Here is a 14755-nt window from a genome sequence, read left to right as displayed (position 1 = left end):
CCTTATTTTTTGAGACATGGTGTCTTACTGAATCTGGAGCTCATTGATTCTGCTAGACTGGCTAGCAGTGAGTTTTAGAAATCTTCCTGTCTCCATCACTACTAACTCCATCCCCAGCACTGGGATTTCAGGTGTGCACTAACATGTGTGGCTTTTTATATGGATGCTAGAGAGTCAAACTCAGGTTCCCATTCTTACACATCAGGCCCTTTATGAACTGAGTCATTTACCCAGACCCACATTTAATTTTTTAATAGTTTTCAATAGTTGGGCTTAGGATACTTTTTTTAATGTCTTTAATCCCAGCACTTGGAAGACTGATCTCTGTGAATTCGAGGTCAGCCTGATTTCCATTGCGAATTGTAGGATAGCTAGGATTATGTAGTAAGAGCCTGTCTCAAAAACAAAACAAAATTGTGACAAAAAATGTGAGACAAAAAAAAAAATCTATAAAACACCATTGTGTTCATTTTGTATTGGCTCTCTACTTCTGAGTGTGGGGGCCTACCCTTAAGTGTGATTTATACCCAGTGAGACTCTGTTGGAGAAAACTAATCTTACCTTTGTAAGTGGATGTCAACTGGAAATAGTTTCTTGTGATGCGGGCTTGTGTTCACTTCTCCCACTCAGTGCTGTAACTCCATCTGTATTGGACTTGTGCAGGCCCTGTCCATGCTGCCACATCTCTGTTAGTTCATATGCGTGTCAGTCCTATTGTATCTGGAAGTCACTGTTTCCTTGGTGTCACCAACCTCTTCTGGGTCTTACTTTTCTGCTTCGGCTTCTTGAGCCCTGAGGGGAGGAGCTTAATGTAGACATCCATTTAGGACTGAGTATTCCAAGGTCTCTCATTCTCTACAAACTGTTCAGTTGAAAATACAGCCAATTCACAAAATCCAAGATATTTCTAGTATAGTGGCTTTTTTCTGACAAATATCAGTCATCTCAGAATGCATTATGAAACATTTTTTATTTATTTTTTATTTTACATGTCGATCCCATTCCCCCTCCCTCCCTCTCTTGCTCCCTCCCTCCCTTCCTCCCTCTTTCCCTCTTTACCCCCTCACATGCACCCTGACCACCCTCCCCTCCCATCCCCCCACCCCAATTCCACATGTAGGGCAATGCCATCCAGGTGGAGTCATGTAGATCTGACAGGTCATTTGAAGTAGGGACTAGGACTTCTCTCCTGTCTCTAGGTTAAGGCAGTTATCCCTCCATGGGGAATGTGTCCGCAAGGTCCTTTTGTGCACCAGGGATACATCCTGGTTCCTCTGTCTGAGGTCCCTCAGACTGCTCAGACCTTTTGGCTGAGACCCATATTCAGGGGGGCCCAAGTCCATCCCATGCTGGATTCCCAGCTATCAGTCTAGGGGCCTGTTAGCTCCTCCTTGTTCAGGTCAGCTGTCTCTATGTGTTTCTGCAACCTGGTCTTGTCCTCTCCCTCTGCATCTGGATTCTAGTTCAACTCAGTGTTTAGTTATGGGTGTTTGCTTCTGTTTCCAACAGGTACTAGATGAAGGCTCCCTAATGGTGGATAAGTTAGTTCTTGATCTCACTACTCTGGAAGGGCATTTATGGTAGCCTTTCCACGGTTGCTCAAATTGTTAGTTGGTGGCAGTCTTGTAGGTCTCTAGACCACACGCACAAATACACACACACACACACACACACACACACACACACACACACACACGTTTAATCCCAGAAGACAGATTCATCTCTGGGTTTGATGCTGGCCTCATGGCCTCATCTACATAATGTGTGCCAGGGCTACCCTAGCATAACCCTGTCTGTTAATAAATGGAACAACCACAAAGCACAGAGAAGGTCTTCAAGGCTCTCCCAGGGCTGCTGTCTGGTTGAACACAGCAGTTCAAACCTGAGCAACCTGCAGAATGGTCTGGAGTCTTCTCTAACTGGGATGGGCCCCGGAATTAGCATGTTTAGTTGGTTTCCTCACGATACAGATGTGAGAATTCTTCAAAGATACAAGGAAAGATTAAATGTGAAGGGCCTGGCTCCTGTACTCAGAGGAGAATCCACCCTGTAAGTTTTCAGCTTCTGTTGTATTAGGTATGGTAGGTAGTACATGCCTTTAATCCTAGTTCTCAGGAGGCTGGTGAGTAGAGATGTCAAGAAACAAACCATAAAACCTACCTTGCTTCTATACAGTATTTCTTTGACTGAGCTATGTGAAGAGTGGAGACAGCCAGACTCCTTTTCCAATGAGAACCACTTCCTTCTAGGTTCATACTATAAATGCCTGGTCCCTGATTACAAAGCTGTTTGACTTCCCTCATGTAGACTGTTCACACTTCATCCCTGTGAGATGGGTTCCTTGCCCATCTTACCAGCAAATTGCAGCCAGGGTCACATGGGAACCAAGAGGACATTTAATAATTATAAAGAAATACAATTTGTTCCTGTAATCGAGGGTATCTGCTCTTGATACCCAGTGGGTAGAGAAACACCAAATAACCCTATTAAAAAATGGGGTACAGAACTGAAGAAAGAATTCTCAGTAGAGGAAATCAAAAAGGCTGAAAAACACTTAAGTGCTCAACATCCTTAGCTATCAGGGAAATGCAAATCAAAACAACTTTGAGATACCATCTTACTCCTGCCAGAATGGCTAAAATTAGAAACACCAATGAGGACTCATGCTGAAGAGGATGTGGAGAAAGGGGAACACTCCTCCACTGCTGGTGGGAGTGCAAACTCATACAGCCATTTTGGAGATCAGTATGGCGGTTCCTCAGGAAAATGAAACATTTTATAACTGGTCTTAATTATATTTGTGGTTTATACTTATTTTGTTGTTTTCCTGTGGAATTTAGCATTAAAATATTATGATTTAAGGAAAATAAATGTATTCTTATAAATACATTATCTTTTACTTGATGGCAGGTTGAAGATAATTTTGTGCTGGAAAATGAGAAAGAAAAATTTATAGAGGAATTGAGGGCTATCGTAGGTCACGCCCAGGAGATCCTTCATGTTCACTCAGCTGCTGAAAAATCTATTGGTGTTGACTCTGTTGCCTTGGAATCCAACAGTAACCAGGTAAGAGCGGTTTTTTAGTAAGAAGGTCATTTGGGAACTTTGTCAGGAACATCCTCACTTACGTGTTCATTTCAATTTCAGACAGGATCATCTGAACAAGTACTGATAAATTCTGCATCCACTCAAACCAGCAGTAAGTATATTTAATAAAATTTACCATTTGGCCTTTGAAAACAAGGCATTTTGGAATCTTGATATGCTGTCATAGATAAAGATATTAACCAATAAATTAATTTATTGATAAATTATTTTTCTACACTTGAAAGAAATTTATAGCCCAGAGATTTTTTTAATTATTGATTCTGTTACTGAGTAATTTACTTCTGAGTTACTATGTGGTATGTTGCCAGAAAAGGCAATTACAGTGCTGATGACTTTGATAGCCTGCTTGAATCTTAACTGCTAATTTGTTTACTTTGACATGAGATGGACAAAAGTATTCAACTAAAATCACTGTGTTCTAAGTTTGCCTCATATTTTAATAGTCATTCAGAACTTGACAGTTTCATTGATGATAATACTTTTACCAGCTGTGGTCACTGATAACTTTGTAAATCAGACACCAGATAAACTTCCAGAAACTAAAATTGGGCTTCTTCTGTTTTCTTTTCTGACAACTTTATCTCTTCATTCTTCTTAGCCCTGGTCATGGGTATATTAAGAGTGTCTGGGAGGGGGAGAAGAACCATAGCATCATGAAGACCTCTGAAGGAATTAACACAACATGAAGAAGCGAAAGGTGGTGTGGGAATAATGGAAGCAGATACCATTATCCTGAAATTTTAGTTCAACTGTATTAGGATGCCAGAGTACATCTGTATCTTACTTTGTTGGTTAGCAGAAATCTGAGCAAGTTTCTGACTGACAACGTAAGGTAAAGTTCCAAAGAAAATTACTTGAGAAAGTTACAGATGTAGGGATTTGTCTTACTTTACTTTTATTCTGACATAAGCTAGATTTACTTCTCTTTTTTTTTCTGGTGCATAGTTCTGTAAAAATAATAGTGTTTGTATCAATGTATACCGCCATGATACCACTTAGGCACAGCCATATCAGGTTGCAGAACAACAGCTGTAGATTTATATGGAGAAACTATGACCCAGTTATTTAAATAAAGTGCATTGCTTCTGGTTGCTATTAATACCTACCTTACATTTAGTTATGTAGACTATCGAGATTGGGATGTTACCCTTATGGTTTATAGTGTACTGTTGGAAGTGGAAATGCAACGTAAGCTAATTCTTAACTTGATTTTTTTTTTTGGTTTTACATGAACATGCAGACAGTTGCTTAGTGTATAATTTGTTGACAATTCTTTCTACAGATGAATCTGCTCCTCAGTCATCCCCAGTTGGACGGTGGCGGTTTTGTATCAACCAAACAATAAAAAATCGTGAAGCACCATCTCCTCCTTCCTTTCAGCCTTCTCCTACTGTGGTTCCTGGGTTACATCCATTTCCTAGTAAGCTTTATTGTCTGTCAGCTTTCTATAGACTTGGATGATGTGGTTACAAATTATAGACTGTATCATTAATTTGCTTTCATGAATATTTTATGCTCATGACAATTTTCATGAGCATTTTAGAAGACATTAACATCACCATATAACAGGCCATTTCATTCAGTATTTGCAGGAAAAAACAAGAAGTCATTTCTTCTCAAGTGTTGAATTCTGTGACGTTTTAGGTCTTATTTACAAGTGTACTCTTAAATAGGTTCTTATTTGTCCCTTGCTTTTCTTGTCCCTTTTGAGTGTTGTGTTTGTACTTTGTACTCATCATAACTTAGCTATTCTTATATTCTTATTGTTCCAGGTTCAAGAAACACAAGTAATCAGGAAATATCACAGGACACACTGTTCACTATAGAGAATAATCCAAGCCAGCATGTCCTTTTCTCCTCTAAATCAGAACACAAGGATGTGGTTGATGGTAAGATTTCTGAATGTGCTAGTGTAGAAACCAAGCAGCCAACTATTATCTATCAAATGGAAAATCATGGACAGATAATGGCACCAGCTACTGATAATTCCAATTATTCTGCTACCTTGGTGTGTCCAGTTCCGGTTGAATGTGAGGCACTCACCAGCCAAGCAAGCATGTTCATACCTACAAATCCATGTCAGCAAGCTGCTGTTCTGGCTGATGTGATTATGGCCCATCCTGGCAAATCGGTTCAGATTGGTGATAATGCTGTTCTAACTTCAGTATTTGTATCTTCTGATCAAAAGCCTCAATCCTTATCAGTACAGCAACCAACTATAGATACAGAGTTTATTTCCCAAGAAGGAGGAACCACAGTGAACACTGAGACAATTTCTCCTAAGGCAGCTATTTCCACTCAGACTCTTGGCTTTGAACCAGCATCACTTCCACCTGTTACTGTCCTGGAATCAGATGGGGAACGGCCTCCAAAAATGGAGTTTGCAGACAACCGAATTAAAACACTGGATGAAAAATTAAGAAACCTGCTCTATCAGGAACACAGCATTACTAGCATCTATCCTGAGAGTCAGAAGGATACTCAAAGCATAGACTCTCCATTTTCTTCCTCTGCTGAAGATATACTATCCTACGCAATGCCAGAAGTCATAGCTACAGGTCACTGTGGGATTCAAGATAGCACTGCACAATCCCCGAATTTTCAACAAACAGGCTCCAAGATTCTGTCCAATGTAGCTGCAAGTCAGCCTGCTAATGTATCAGTGTTCAAAAGAGACTTGAATGTGATAACTTCTGTACCCAGCGAGTTATGTTTACATGTAAGTATCTTTCTATTTCTTATTTTTTTGCTTATGAATTTTTAAAAAATGCTCTCTCTTCTAAAACGTTCCAACATAACTAACATTTAAGACTGTGACTTAGGCTGCAACTATTCAGAACTTCTTAGAAATGGCAGCTCTGTCTTGAGCCTATTTAAGGGAGCCTACTGGTGACTTAGCTTGAAATTTGCAAACACTGTGTATAATTATAGATTATCTTCTGGATAAGAGTAACATACTTTTTTATTTCAACTCAAGAGGAAACTGCAAAAACAAAACAAGAAATATTTAAAATGAGAAAACTGTTGCCCATTACCTTATAACAATTGTATAGTATTAATTTGATGAGTTTAACTTATTTAAAAGCAAAACTCATCCATAATCCCATGACTTTTTTTCTTTTTCATCTTCAGTTTGTTTTCATTTATTATGTATAGGGTTCTGCCTGTATGTATCCCTGCAGGCCAGAAGAGGGCACCAGATTTCATTACAGATGGTTGTTGGGAGTTGAACTCAGGAGCTCTGGAAGAGCAGCCAGTGCTGTTAATCTCTGAGCCATCTCTCCAGCCCCATGACTTTTCTTAACCTTTAAAAGGAACAGAAATATATAGCTCAGTGATAGAGTGCTTGCCCCAGTACCTTAAACAGTACAACAATTAAGTAACCCTGGTAACTCATACCCTAATTCTAACTAGCACTAAGGAGATGGTGGTGGTAGCATCAAAAGTCCAAAATCATTTTCAACTACATACTGAGTTTGAGGCAAGCCTGGACTCTATGACACCTTGTTGCAAAACAACAAATAAAATATAGGAGTGTCTCATTGATCCTGGCCATTCCCTGCTGAACTATTGGTTACTGATAAATTCTAGGAAAGAGAAAGTCATTGTCTTTAGTTGTGTAATCAGTGGTGAACCCACCAAACTCCAACAAAAAGTCCCAAACATACGGTCACACAGATGGTTCTGGTTGATTCAGTGGATCACAAAATCAATGTAAAGACATGAATGTGGGAAAGGCACTTATTGAGAGGAGCTGATAGGCATGGGAGAGAAATGAGAGAGAAAGTGGGGTGGAGCAATCAGAATTTACTACAAATGTGTATACAAGCATCAAAGAATAAATTCATTTAGCAAAATGAAATGAAAATAAAATTTAAAAAGAGGATATAGAACAAGAAGAAAAAGTTTTCTTAAGAAGGATTGAGATTGAAAGATTATAAGTTTTTCAGGTTTTAATATCTCTGAATTTTAGAAGACTTGTAAATACAAAATGGGGCTGGTGCCCAAGTGTCAATACAGAATTCATTCATGTCTCTTCAAATGTATACACAGAGACCATAGACAATTTTATATAGTATCATTAATGCTTGTTCATTTTAATTGTAACTCATTAGATGAGGTTGGTCAGATGTCAAATTTTCCACTACTAGCGGGATCATGTTGACACTCAGAAAATTTCAGATTTTGAATCTTAGATTTTTATTGAGATTGCTCACCTATGTAATGTAGGAACTTTAATATCTCTCCTTTTATTCTTTTCATGTCTTTTTATTTTACAGTATTGGCTGTTAAGTTCAGGGGTCAAATACATAACATGCAGGTGCTATACCACTGAGCCATAACCCTAGCCCTATTTCCCTTTTCTGCCTGTTCAGTCACAGAGATAACCACTAGTAATTTTGTTGCTTGTTCTTCTTGACTTTTTAAGTACACATAGGTCTATTTACAAGCATATTGCATATGTTTTCCAAATTAATACTGTGTCATAAAGACATTGGTCAGCAAACTATCTTTCTAAATGCTTATCAGTGTAGTTTTTGTCATAGTAGCAAAACATAATCTATCACATCCAAAATCTGTAAACATATCTAGCATTTCCAGTTATGATTTTAGTTAATGTATGAATAGTTGTACCAACATAATTCATCATATGTATTATGCCCTTTTTTGGTGTGTCAATTTGTGTGTGTGTGTGTGTGTGGCAGTATTATGCCTTTTATACACACACACACACACACATATATATATATGTAATATTTATCTACATTTATTCCTGTATTATATATGCTGTTTTGAATTTTTGAAACTTTTGTAAACTATTTTAAGCTAATGTAAACACAAAAGCATTTCAGAAGAATAGTAAATCTACACAAATTAACACTTCCTAAATAAATTTCTTATTGAAGTTTCTTTGCTCATTATCATTAATAACTTGTAAATAATACATGTATTTGTTCTTCTCTTGATTTAGTAATTTTGTGGTTTTCTTTTTAAGGTTCTGTTTCATTATATAGCTTAAAGCTGGCATGGAACTCATTATCTTGCCACTCAATAGAATGGACCCCCCTCTTAGGTTCTTCCTGTTTCTACCTCTTAAAGCCTCACACTGGGGATTAAATTTTAACATGATTTTGATGAGGACATTCAAGTCATAAAAAAACTCTCTTTGGATTCTTCATTGTTTAGCATATAGAAATGCAACTGACTTTTTTTTTTTTTTTTTTTTTGAGACAAGGCATCTGCTCTGTAGTCCAGGTTAGTCTGGCTTCAAACTCATGGCAATCTTCCTATCTCAACCTTCATAGTGCTGTCATTATAGATATGAGCCGCTTTTAGTTACAACTAACTTGTTTTCTTGAACTTTGCTTGGTTTATTTATTGGCTCTAACTTTTGATAGATTCTTTTGGATTTTCTCTTTCTTTTTATGGATGTCTTTTCACGTGTGTCATTGTGTATGTTTGCATGTATGAGTGTATGAGTGCACATGGAGGGAGACTAGAAGTTGACAGTAGGTATACTTAATCATTCTTCACCATATTCTGTGGTGGCAGGATCACTGATTGACTAGTGTAGCTAGACATTTTCCTCTGAGGATCTGATTTCAGTTCCACATGCTTTCATAACAAGTGCTTTACCCACTGAGCCATCTCCCTAACTCTATTTTTTTTTTCTTTGAGATGAGGTCTCATGTAGACCAGGATGACCTCAAACTCACAGAGATCCATCTGGCTATGTCTCCTGAGTGCTGGTATTAAAAGTGTGTACAACCAGCTTTGGGCTTTCTATCTATAAAATTTTGTCATCTGTGAATGACAATAATTTTTTAAAGGTTTATTTATTTATTTGTATACCTGCCTGAAGTCCAGAATAGGGAACCAGGTCTCATTGTAGATGGTTGTGAGCCACCATGTGGTTGCTGGGAATAGAAGTCAGGACCTCTGAAAGAGATGCCAGTGCTCTTAACCTTCATTTCCTATTTTTCTCATATGTTAACTTTTCATGTCATACTTTCCTCTCCTTTCCTTTTTATAATGAGATAATTTCTCCATTTTTAAGATGATTATATTGTCCTACTTAGTCATTTTCGCATAAAGGATTGCATGTTTGAATTTCTAATAACTGCAATCCATTCTTTGTTTGTTTTTTTGGTTCTTCAAGACAGGGTTTCTCTGTGTAGTCCTGGCTGTCTGGGAACTCACTCTGTAGACCAGGCTGGCCTCGGACTCATTGAGATCAACCTACCTCTGCCTCCTGAGTGCTGGGATTAAAGGTGTGCACCATCAGCACCCAGCCCATTCTTTGTTTTTAAATATTTATATTTAATTTTATGTGTATATATGTATGTCTGATATGTATGCATATGCGCCACATGTGTGCAGGAGCCACTGAGGTTAGAAGAGAAGTGTGATCTTCTCAAAGTAGAGTTACAGCTGGGAACCATACCTGGTTGCCCTTAACCAGTGAGCCCTCTCTCTAGGACTGAGTTTCTTTCAGTGTTAGTTTTCTCTAAATTTTGTTAATTCTTATTTCTGTGTTCATTTTTTTTTCTTTTTCAGTTTCTCTCATAAGATTGTGTTCATCTGTCCATGTGTGTTATTATATAATTAATGTAGCTTTCTTTTAATTGTTGTGAGAAAAACATTAGACATACTTTTTTTTTCAGACAGGATATCTTTGTGTAGCTTTGGATCCTGCCTTGGATCTTGGCTCAGTAGAACAGGCTGGCCTTGAACTCACTGAGATCCTCTGTGCCTCTGCCTCTGCCTCTGCCTCCCAAGTGCTGGGATTAAAGGTGTGTGCCACCACTTCCTGGATTCACATACTTTTTATGTGCTATACATTTGAACTTGTTTTTAATGCTGCCTGTGGGATAGCAGTTGTACCTACTCTATAAAGACAGCTGGGCTGTTAGCTGTTGTCTTTGCTCCTCACTGACTTTTCTCTTGGCCAAAATCTATTTCTTCTTTGGGAGCAGTTGTTCTGATGTTTTTTTCCATTCAAAAATTGTCTATTGAGCAGTAAGTCAAAACCTCTTTTTATGGAGTTCACATTGTAGTATTTAACAGTCTATCAACATAATTACAGGGCTATGATAAATTAAAAGATTACCCATTTTGAGTGATTAGGGAAAGACATATATAGTAGTGACATTTGTAGATAGACATTTGTCCAAGGAATCAAAAGAAGGCCATATAAGTAGAAAGATGTTTAAAAATATAATACAGTGAAAAGACAGAGAAGAGAAAGATTGGGTTGAATTTTATAAGCATCCTTTTGGTTGACCAGGTTTCTCTGTTGCTGCTCATATCTACCACTTGAGTGTGTAATCTTTTGAGACAGTTCATACATCTAACACAATCTGCATTTTCTTCTTTCAGTCATAATTTCTTATGTCTATATCTGGATTTTTTGTTGTTGTGTGTGATCAGGGAATCTAAAATTTATAGTAAATATGTCATCTTGTTCTATTCACTACATATAAATATATCTCATTTATAATTTCAATGGGAACAGTGTAGTAGTATTTTTACAAGTTATTCCTCTCCTAACTCAAGTAGTATTGCTAACACAAAATGGGACTTTGGAAACTTGCTTCCTGAGTGTTCAAATTTCACTTTTTTTTAGGTAGCCTCTCATGTATCCCAAGCTAGTCTCAAACTTACTACATAACCAAGGATGATCTGCCTCCACCTAATACTCCTGCCTCCACCTTCTGAGTGCTATGATTATGGGTATTTGCACATGAATTCTTCATGTGGTTCTAGGAATCAAACCTAGGACCTTGTGCTTGCTAGGCAAGTCCTCTGTCAACCAAACATCTCTAACTAAAAGTTTCCCTTTTGATAACTCCTGATTTGTTCTAAGTATTAATAAAGTTTATTGTTATATAGGAAGGCTCTCTTCCTGTAGATGAGCGCTACATCCCATTCTATATGCATTTTATATTTATTTTTAATCTTCTGTTATTAGTGACTATTCTTATTTATTTATTTGTTTGTTTGTTTGTTTGGTTGGTTGGTTGAGACAGGGTTTCTCTTTGTAGCACGGGTTGTCCTGGAAATCACTCTGTAGACCATGTTGGCTCCAAACTCATATATATTCACCTGCCTCTGCCTCCAGAGTGTTGGAATTAAAGGTGTGTGCCCTGCCACTAGACATTAGTGACCATTGTTACATCCCATAGTATCTGTGGTTGTATGCACTAAGTTTTTGTGTTACTTACCACAGATAATTTATTTTTAAAGCACTCATTTAGAAACAGCAAGTAATCAAGGGTGTTTGGGGAGGATAGGAGGACAAGAAGATGGTGGTTTTATAGCAAACATGGTCTGATATTAAAAATCCTTAGAACATGAATTCACATTAATTTTTCATTTCTTTGTAAATTTCTAGGTGATTAAATAATCCAAGAAACTTGATTTCCTCATATTTCTTTGTTACTCAAACAGCTTTACTATCTTGTTTTTCTATTGTATCATATATCAAGCATCTTTATATCTTAAATAATAAGGAGAACAAATTAACATTTTATTTAATAACATTCATAATCAGGCATGGTTATAAATCCTATCTCTTGGGAGGTAAAGACAGTAGAAGCTAGAATTTAAGGATAGCCTGAGTTACATGATATCTTGTATCTAATGAACCAAACATCATTTGGCACATATAAAAGAAATAACTTATTTTAAATTTTAGTTTTCAAATTTTACGTAATGAGAACAAATATTTTGGCCTGGGAAAATAATATTCTTTTTTATTTCATCTAAAGACATAATATTTCCAAAGAAATGTCAAGGCTTCAGTTACAGCCTGATATGGTACTGTTACTGATATAGTGCATAGTGTACTGCTTTGTGGTTAATTATTAAAATCCATATAAGAAACTCCAGTATAGCAAAAATTTATTCACCTTACTAAAATTATTGCCACTTTGTTTTTCTTTGGTTTTGTCTCCATTAGGAGATGTCCCCAGATGCTTCACTTCCAGGTGATCCAGAGGCCTATCCTGCTGCTGTGTCAAGCGATGGAACCATTCATCTGCAGACAGGAGGTGGATATTTTGGCCTAAGCTTTACTTGTCCTAGTCTCAAAAATCCCATTAGCAGGAAATCCTGGACTCGAAAATTAAAAAGCTGGGCATACAGGCTACGGCAGTCAACCAGCTTTTTCAAGAGATCAAAAGTCCGTCAAGGTAGTGTGCTTACAGTCAGGGAAATAGACTAGGTAACATCATTTTTCATCTACTTTTTTTTTTTTGTCGTTCATATTTGAATCTTGCCATGTTTTCCATGTAGCTCATGTATGTTAAATATCCCATTAATGTTGTTGCCATTTTATTTTTTGCTTTTGTAACTAATGTGGTTTTTCAGTTATTCATTTCACATAGATACTAAGTATCGGGATAAATCTTGCAATGTCTGATTTAGAGTCAGGGACTTAAACAATATTGCTTATACATTAACACTTTTTAATTATCTAGCAAGGGTTAAGCTTTTTCTGCTTTTCTTCATTTTTGGTAATATAAACAAATTAGTCTTAAAAAATGATTTTTCTCTTTTTTGCTTATAATTTGACAAACCTTACAGTGGAAACTGAAGATAAAAGATCAGCAATTGCTCCTGATCCCATTCCGCTGACACGCGAGTTCTCAGCTGATACTAGGGCTTTGAGTAGATGTAAATCGATGAGTGGATCATTTCAGCGGGGTCGGTTCCAGGTTTGTGTCTTTGGCTGACTCTTTATCATTGGGTGAAAGGAATCAGCAGGGCTGGAGATAGAGCTTCATGAGGAGTTTGCCCACCATCTGTGAGACCAAGGGTTGTATCCCCCAAACCATAAAAAAGTGACACCAGTTGAAATTGATCTGTACATCATCCTTACTTTAGCTGTAAATCATTTCATGTCTAGTTGTTTATCTTGGTCATACCTTTTCATCTTATAAAGCTATCATTAGAAGTGAATCTAAAAATATAAAGATGTTAGTGGTTACAAAAGAGCACAGAAATAGATAATAATTTGAGGGTTACCACTAATATTAATTTAATTTCCTATAATATTAATTTAATTTCCTATTTATTTTTATTCATATGTATGTGTTTGTGTGGGCATATGCCTTGTGGTGTACCCATAGAGGCCAGAAGAGATCTCTGGGAGCTGAAGTTACAGATGGTTATAAGCTACCATGTGGATGATGGAAACCAAACTCAGGTCTTCTGCAAGAGCAGCAAAAATTCTTAACTGCTGAGCTGTCTAATAGCTCAATTTAATCTCACGTGCTTTAGCATCTCAGCAAATTGCACAGTAGAATTTTATTTGAATAACATTTATCCAATCTGTCCAAGGGCCCCAACTGAAACACTGGCTGTGGGCAGTATAAGTTATGCTATTACCAAGTATTATATATATGAAATCACTTTCTATTTGTCTGTGCTGTGTTTTGACAGTGAATTTCTTCATGAGGTTTACCCTTTGATTAGGTAGAACCAGACAAGTTTACCTTTTTATGTCTCAGGTGATCACAGTTCCTCAGCAGCAGTCATTGAAAATGATGTCTTTTGGAAAAGAACACAGACCTCCATTCAAGAAAACAACAGTCCAGACTAGTGAACAAGCACTAGCCTTTGCTGAAACTGCGATGTCTCAGTTGATTGAAATGGAACCTGCCATGCCCACTCCTAAAGCTTCAGCTTCTTCACAAAAGTTACGGACTGTTTATGAAACGTTTAAAGAAGACAAAGGAGACCCTGAACAAGGTGACATCTTATCTTTCAGCACAGCTTGTGAGACCAGTGTGTCTTCAGTGACTACAGAAAAGAACTTGGAAGAAACTTCAGCTACAGGAATTAGTGTGCACTCTGGGTCTGAACTGTTAGATAAAAAAAAGGAATTGACCACTGGGAAGCAGCCACATGCTAATGAATTTTCAGCCACTCTTGCTGGTAATGGAAAGTCAGTTGCAAAAACTGGTTCAAAGAGTGATCAGTATTTACCACTCCATGAAGAGCAAGCCTTTGTACAAACACAGAGTTCACTCTTCTATTCTCCATCTTCCCCAATGAGTAGTGATGATGAATCAGATATTGAGGATGAGGACTTGAAAGTGGAACTTCAAAAATTACGAGAAAAGTAAGAATGTTCTCTTTTTTACAACAAATCTAATTTTTGATGGGTTTATAGAACTTAATATTTGCTTAGGAGCTAACTCTGGATTGGTGGTATTTTAATGATTAAAACATCTGTGATTAAAAACTATAATAAATGCATTATAAAATGTTTATGGAATGATAAAATTATTATGTATAAAATAATTTTAGTTTAGTTTTTACAATTGTTTTATGTATTTGTGTATTTGGCCTGCATTTATGTTTGTGCATCCTGTATGTGCAGTGCCCATGGAGGCCAGAAGAGGTTGTTGAATATCCCCTTCGAACTGGGGTTAACAAGCAGTTGTGAGCTGTTATGTGGGTGCTGGGAATTGAATCCAGGTCCTCTGGAAAGAGTATTCAGTAGTCTTAACTTCAAGCCATCCTCTTCTAGGTCTTATTTGTTTTGTTTGTTTTCTTTATTCTTTTTCTTTCCTTTCCTTTTCTTTTTTTGGAGTAATAGTCCTGACTGTCCTGGAACTTGCTTGCTTTGTAGATTAGG

The 14755-nt window shown here is 37.2% G+C and overlaps 1 protein-coding gene across 1 annotated transcript in view; it reads left to right on the top strand.

Moving 5' to 3' along the window:
- The window catches only part of Wnk3 (WNK lysine deficient protein kinase 3), a 126493-nt gene that overhangs the window by 90323 nt on the left and 21415 nt on the right, over positions 1 to 14755 (top strand). Inside the window, exons 14-20 of the mRNA XM_051179541.1 lie at positions 2911 to 3066; positions 3148 to 3199; positions 4391 to 4528; positions 4881 to 5827; positions 12071 to 12302; positions 12697 to 12827; positions 13623 to 14236. Of these exons, the coding sequence (XP_051035498.1) occupies positions 2911 to 3066; positions 3148 to 3199; positions 4391 to 4528; positions 4881 to 5827; positions 12071 to 12302; positions 12697 to 12827; positions 13623 to 14236 (2270 nt within the window). The remainder of the gene's footprint in view (positions 1 to 2910; positions 3067 to 3147; positions 3200 to 4390; positions 4529 to 4880; positions 5828 to 12070; positions 12303 to 12696; positions 12828 to 13622; positions 14237 to 14755) is intronic.

The sequence above is a fragment of the Phodopus roborovskii genome, unplaced genomic scaffold (genome assembly GCF_943737965.1).
Source record: "Phodopus roborovskii unplaced genomic scaffold, PHOROB, whole genome shotgun sequence".
In the NCBI taxonomy this organism is placed as follows: Eukaryota; Metazoa; Chordata; class Mammalia; order Rodentia; family Cricetidae; genus Phodopus; species Phodopus roborovskii.
Note: the sequence above shows the minus strand (reverse complement) of the source record. Positions and strands in the feature narration are given on the sequence as shown.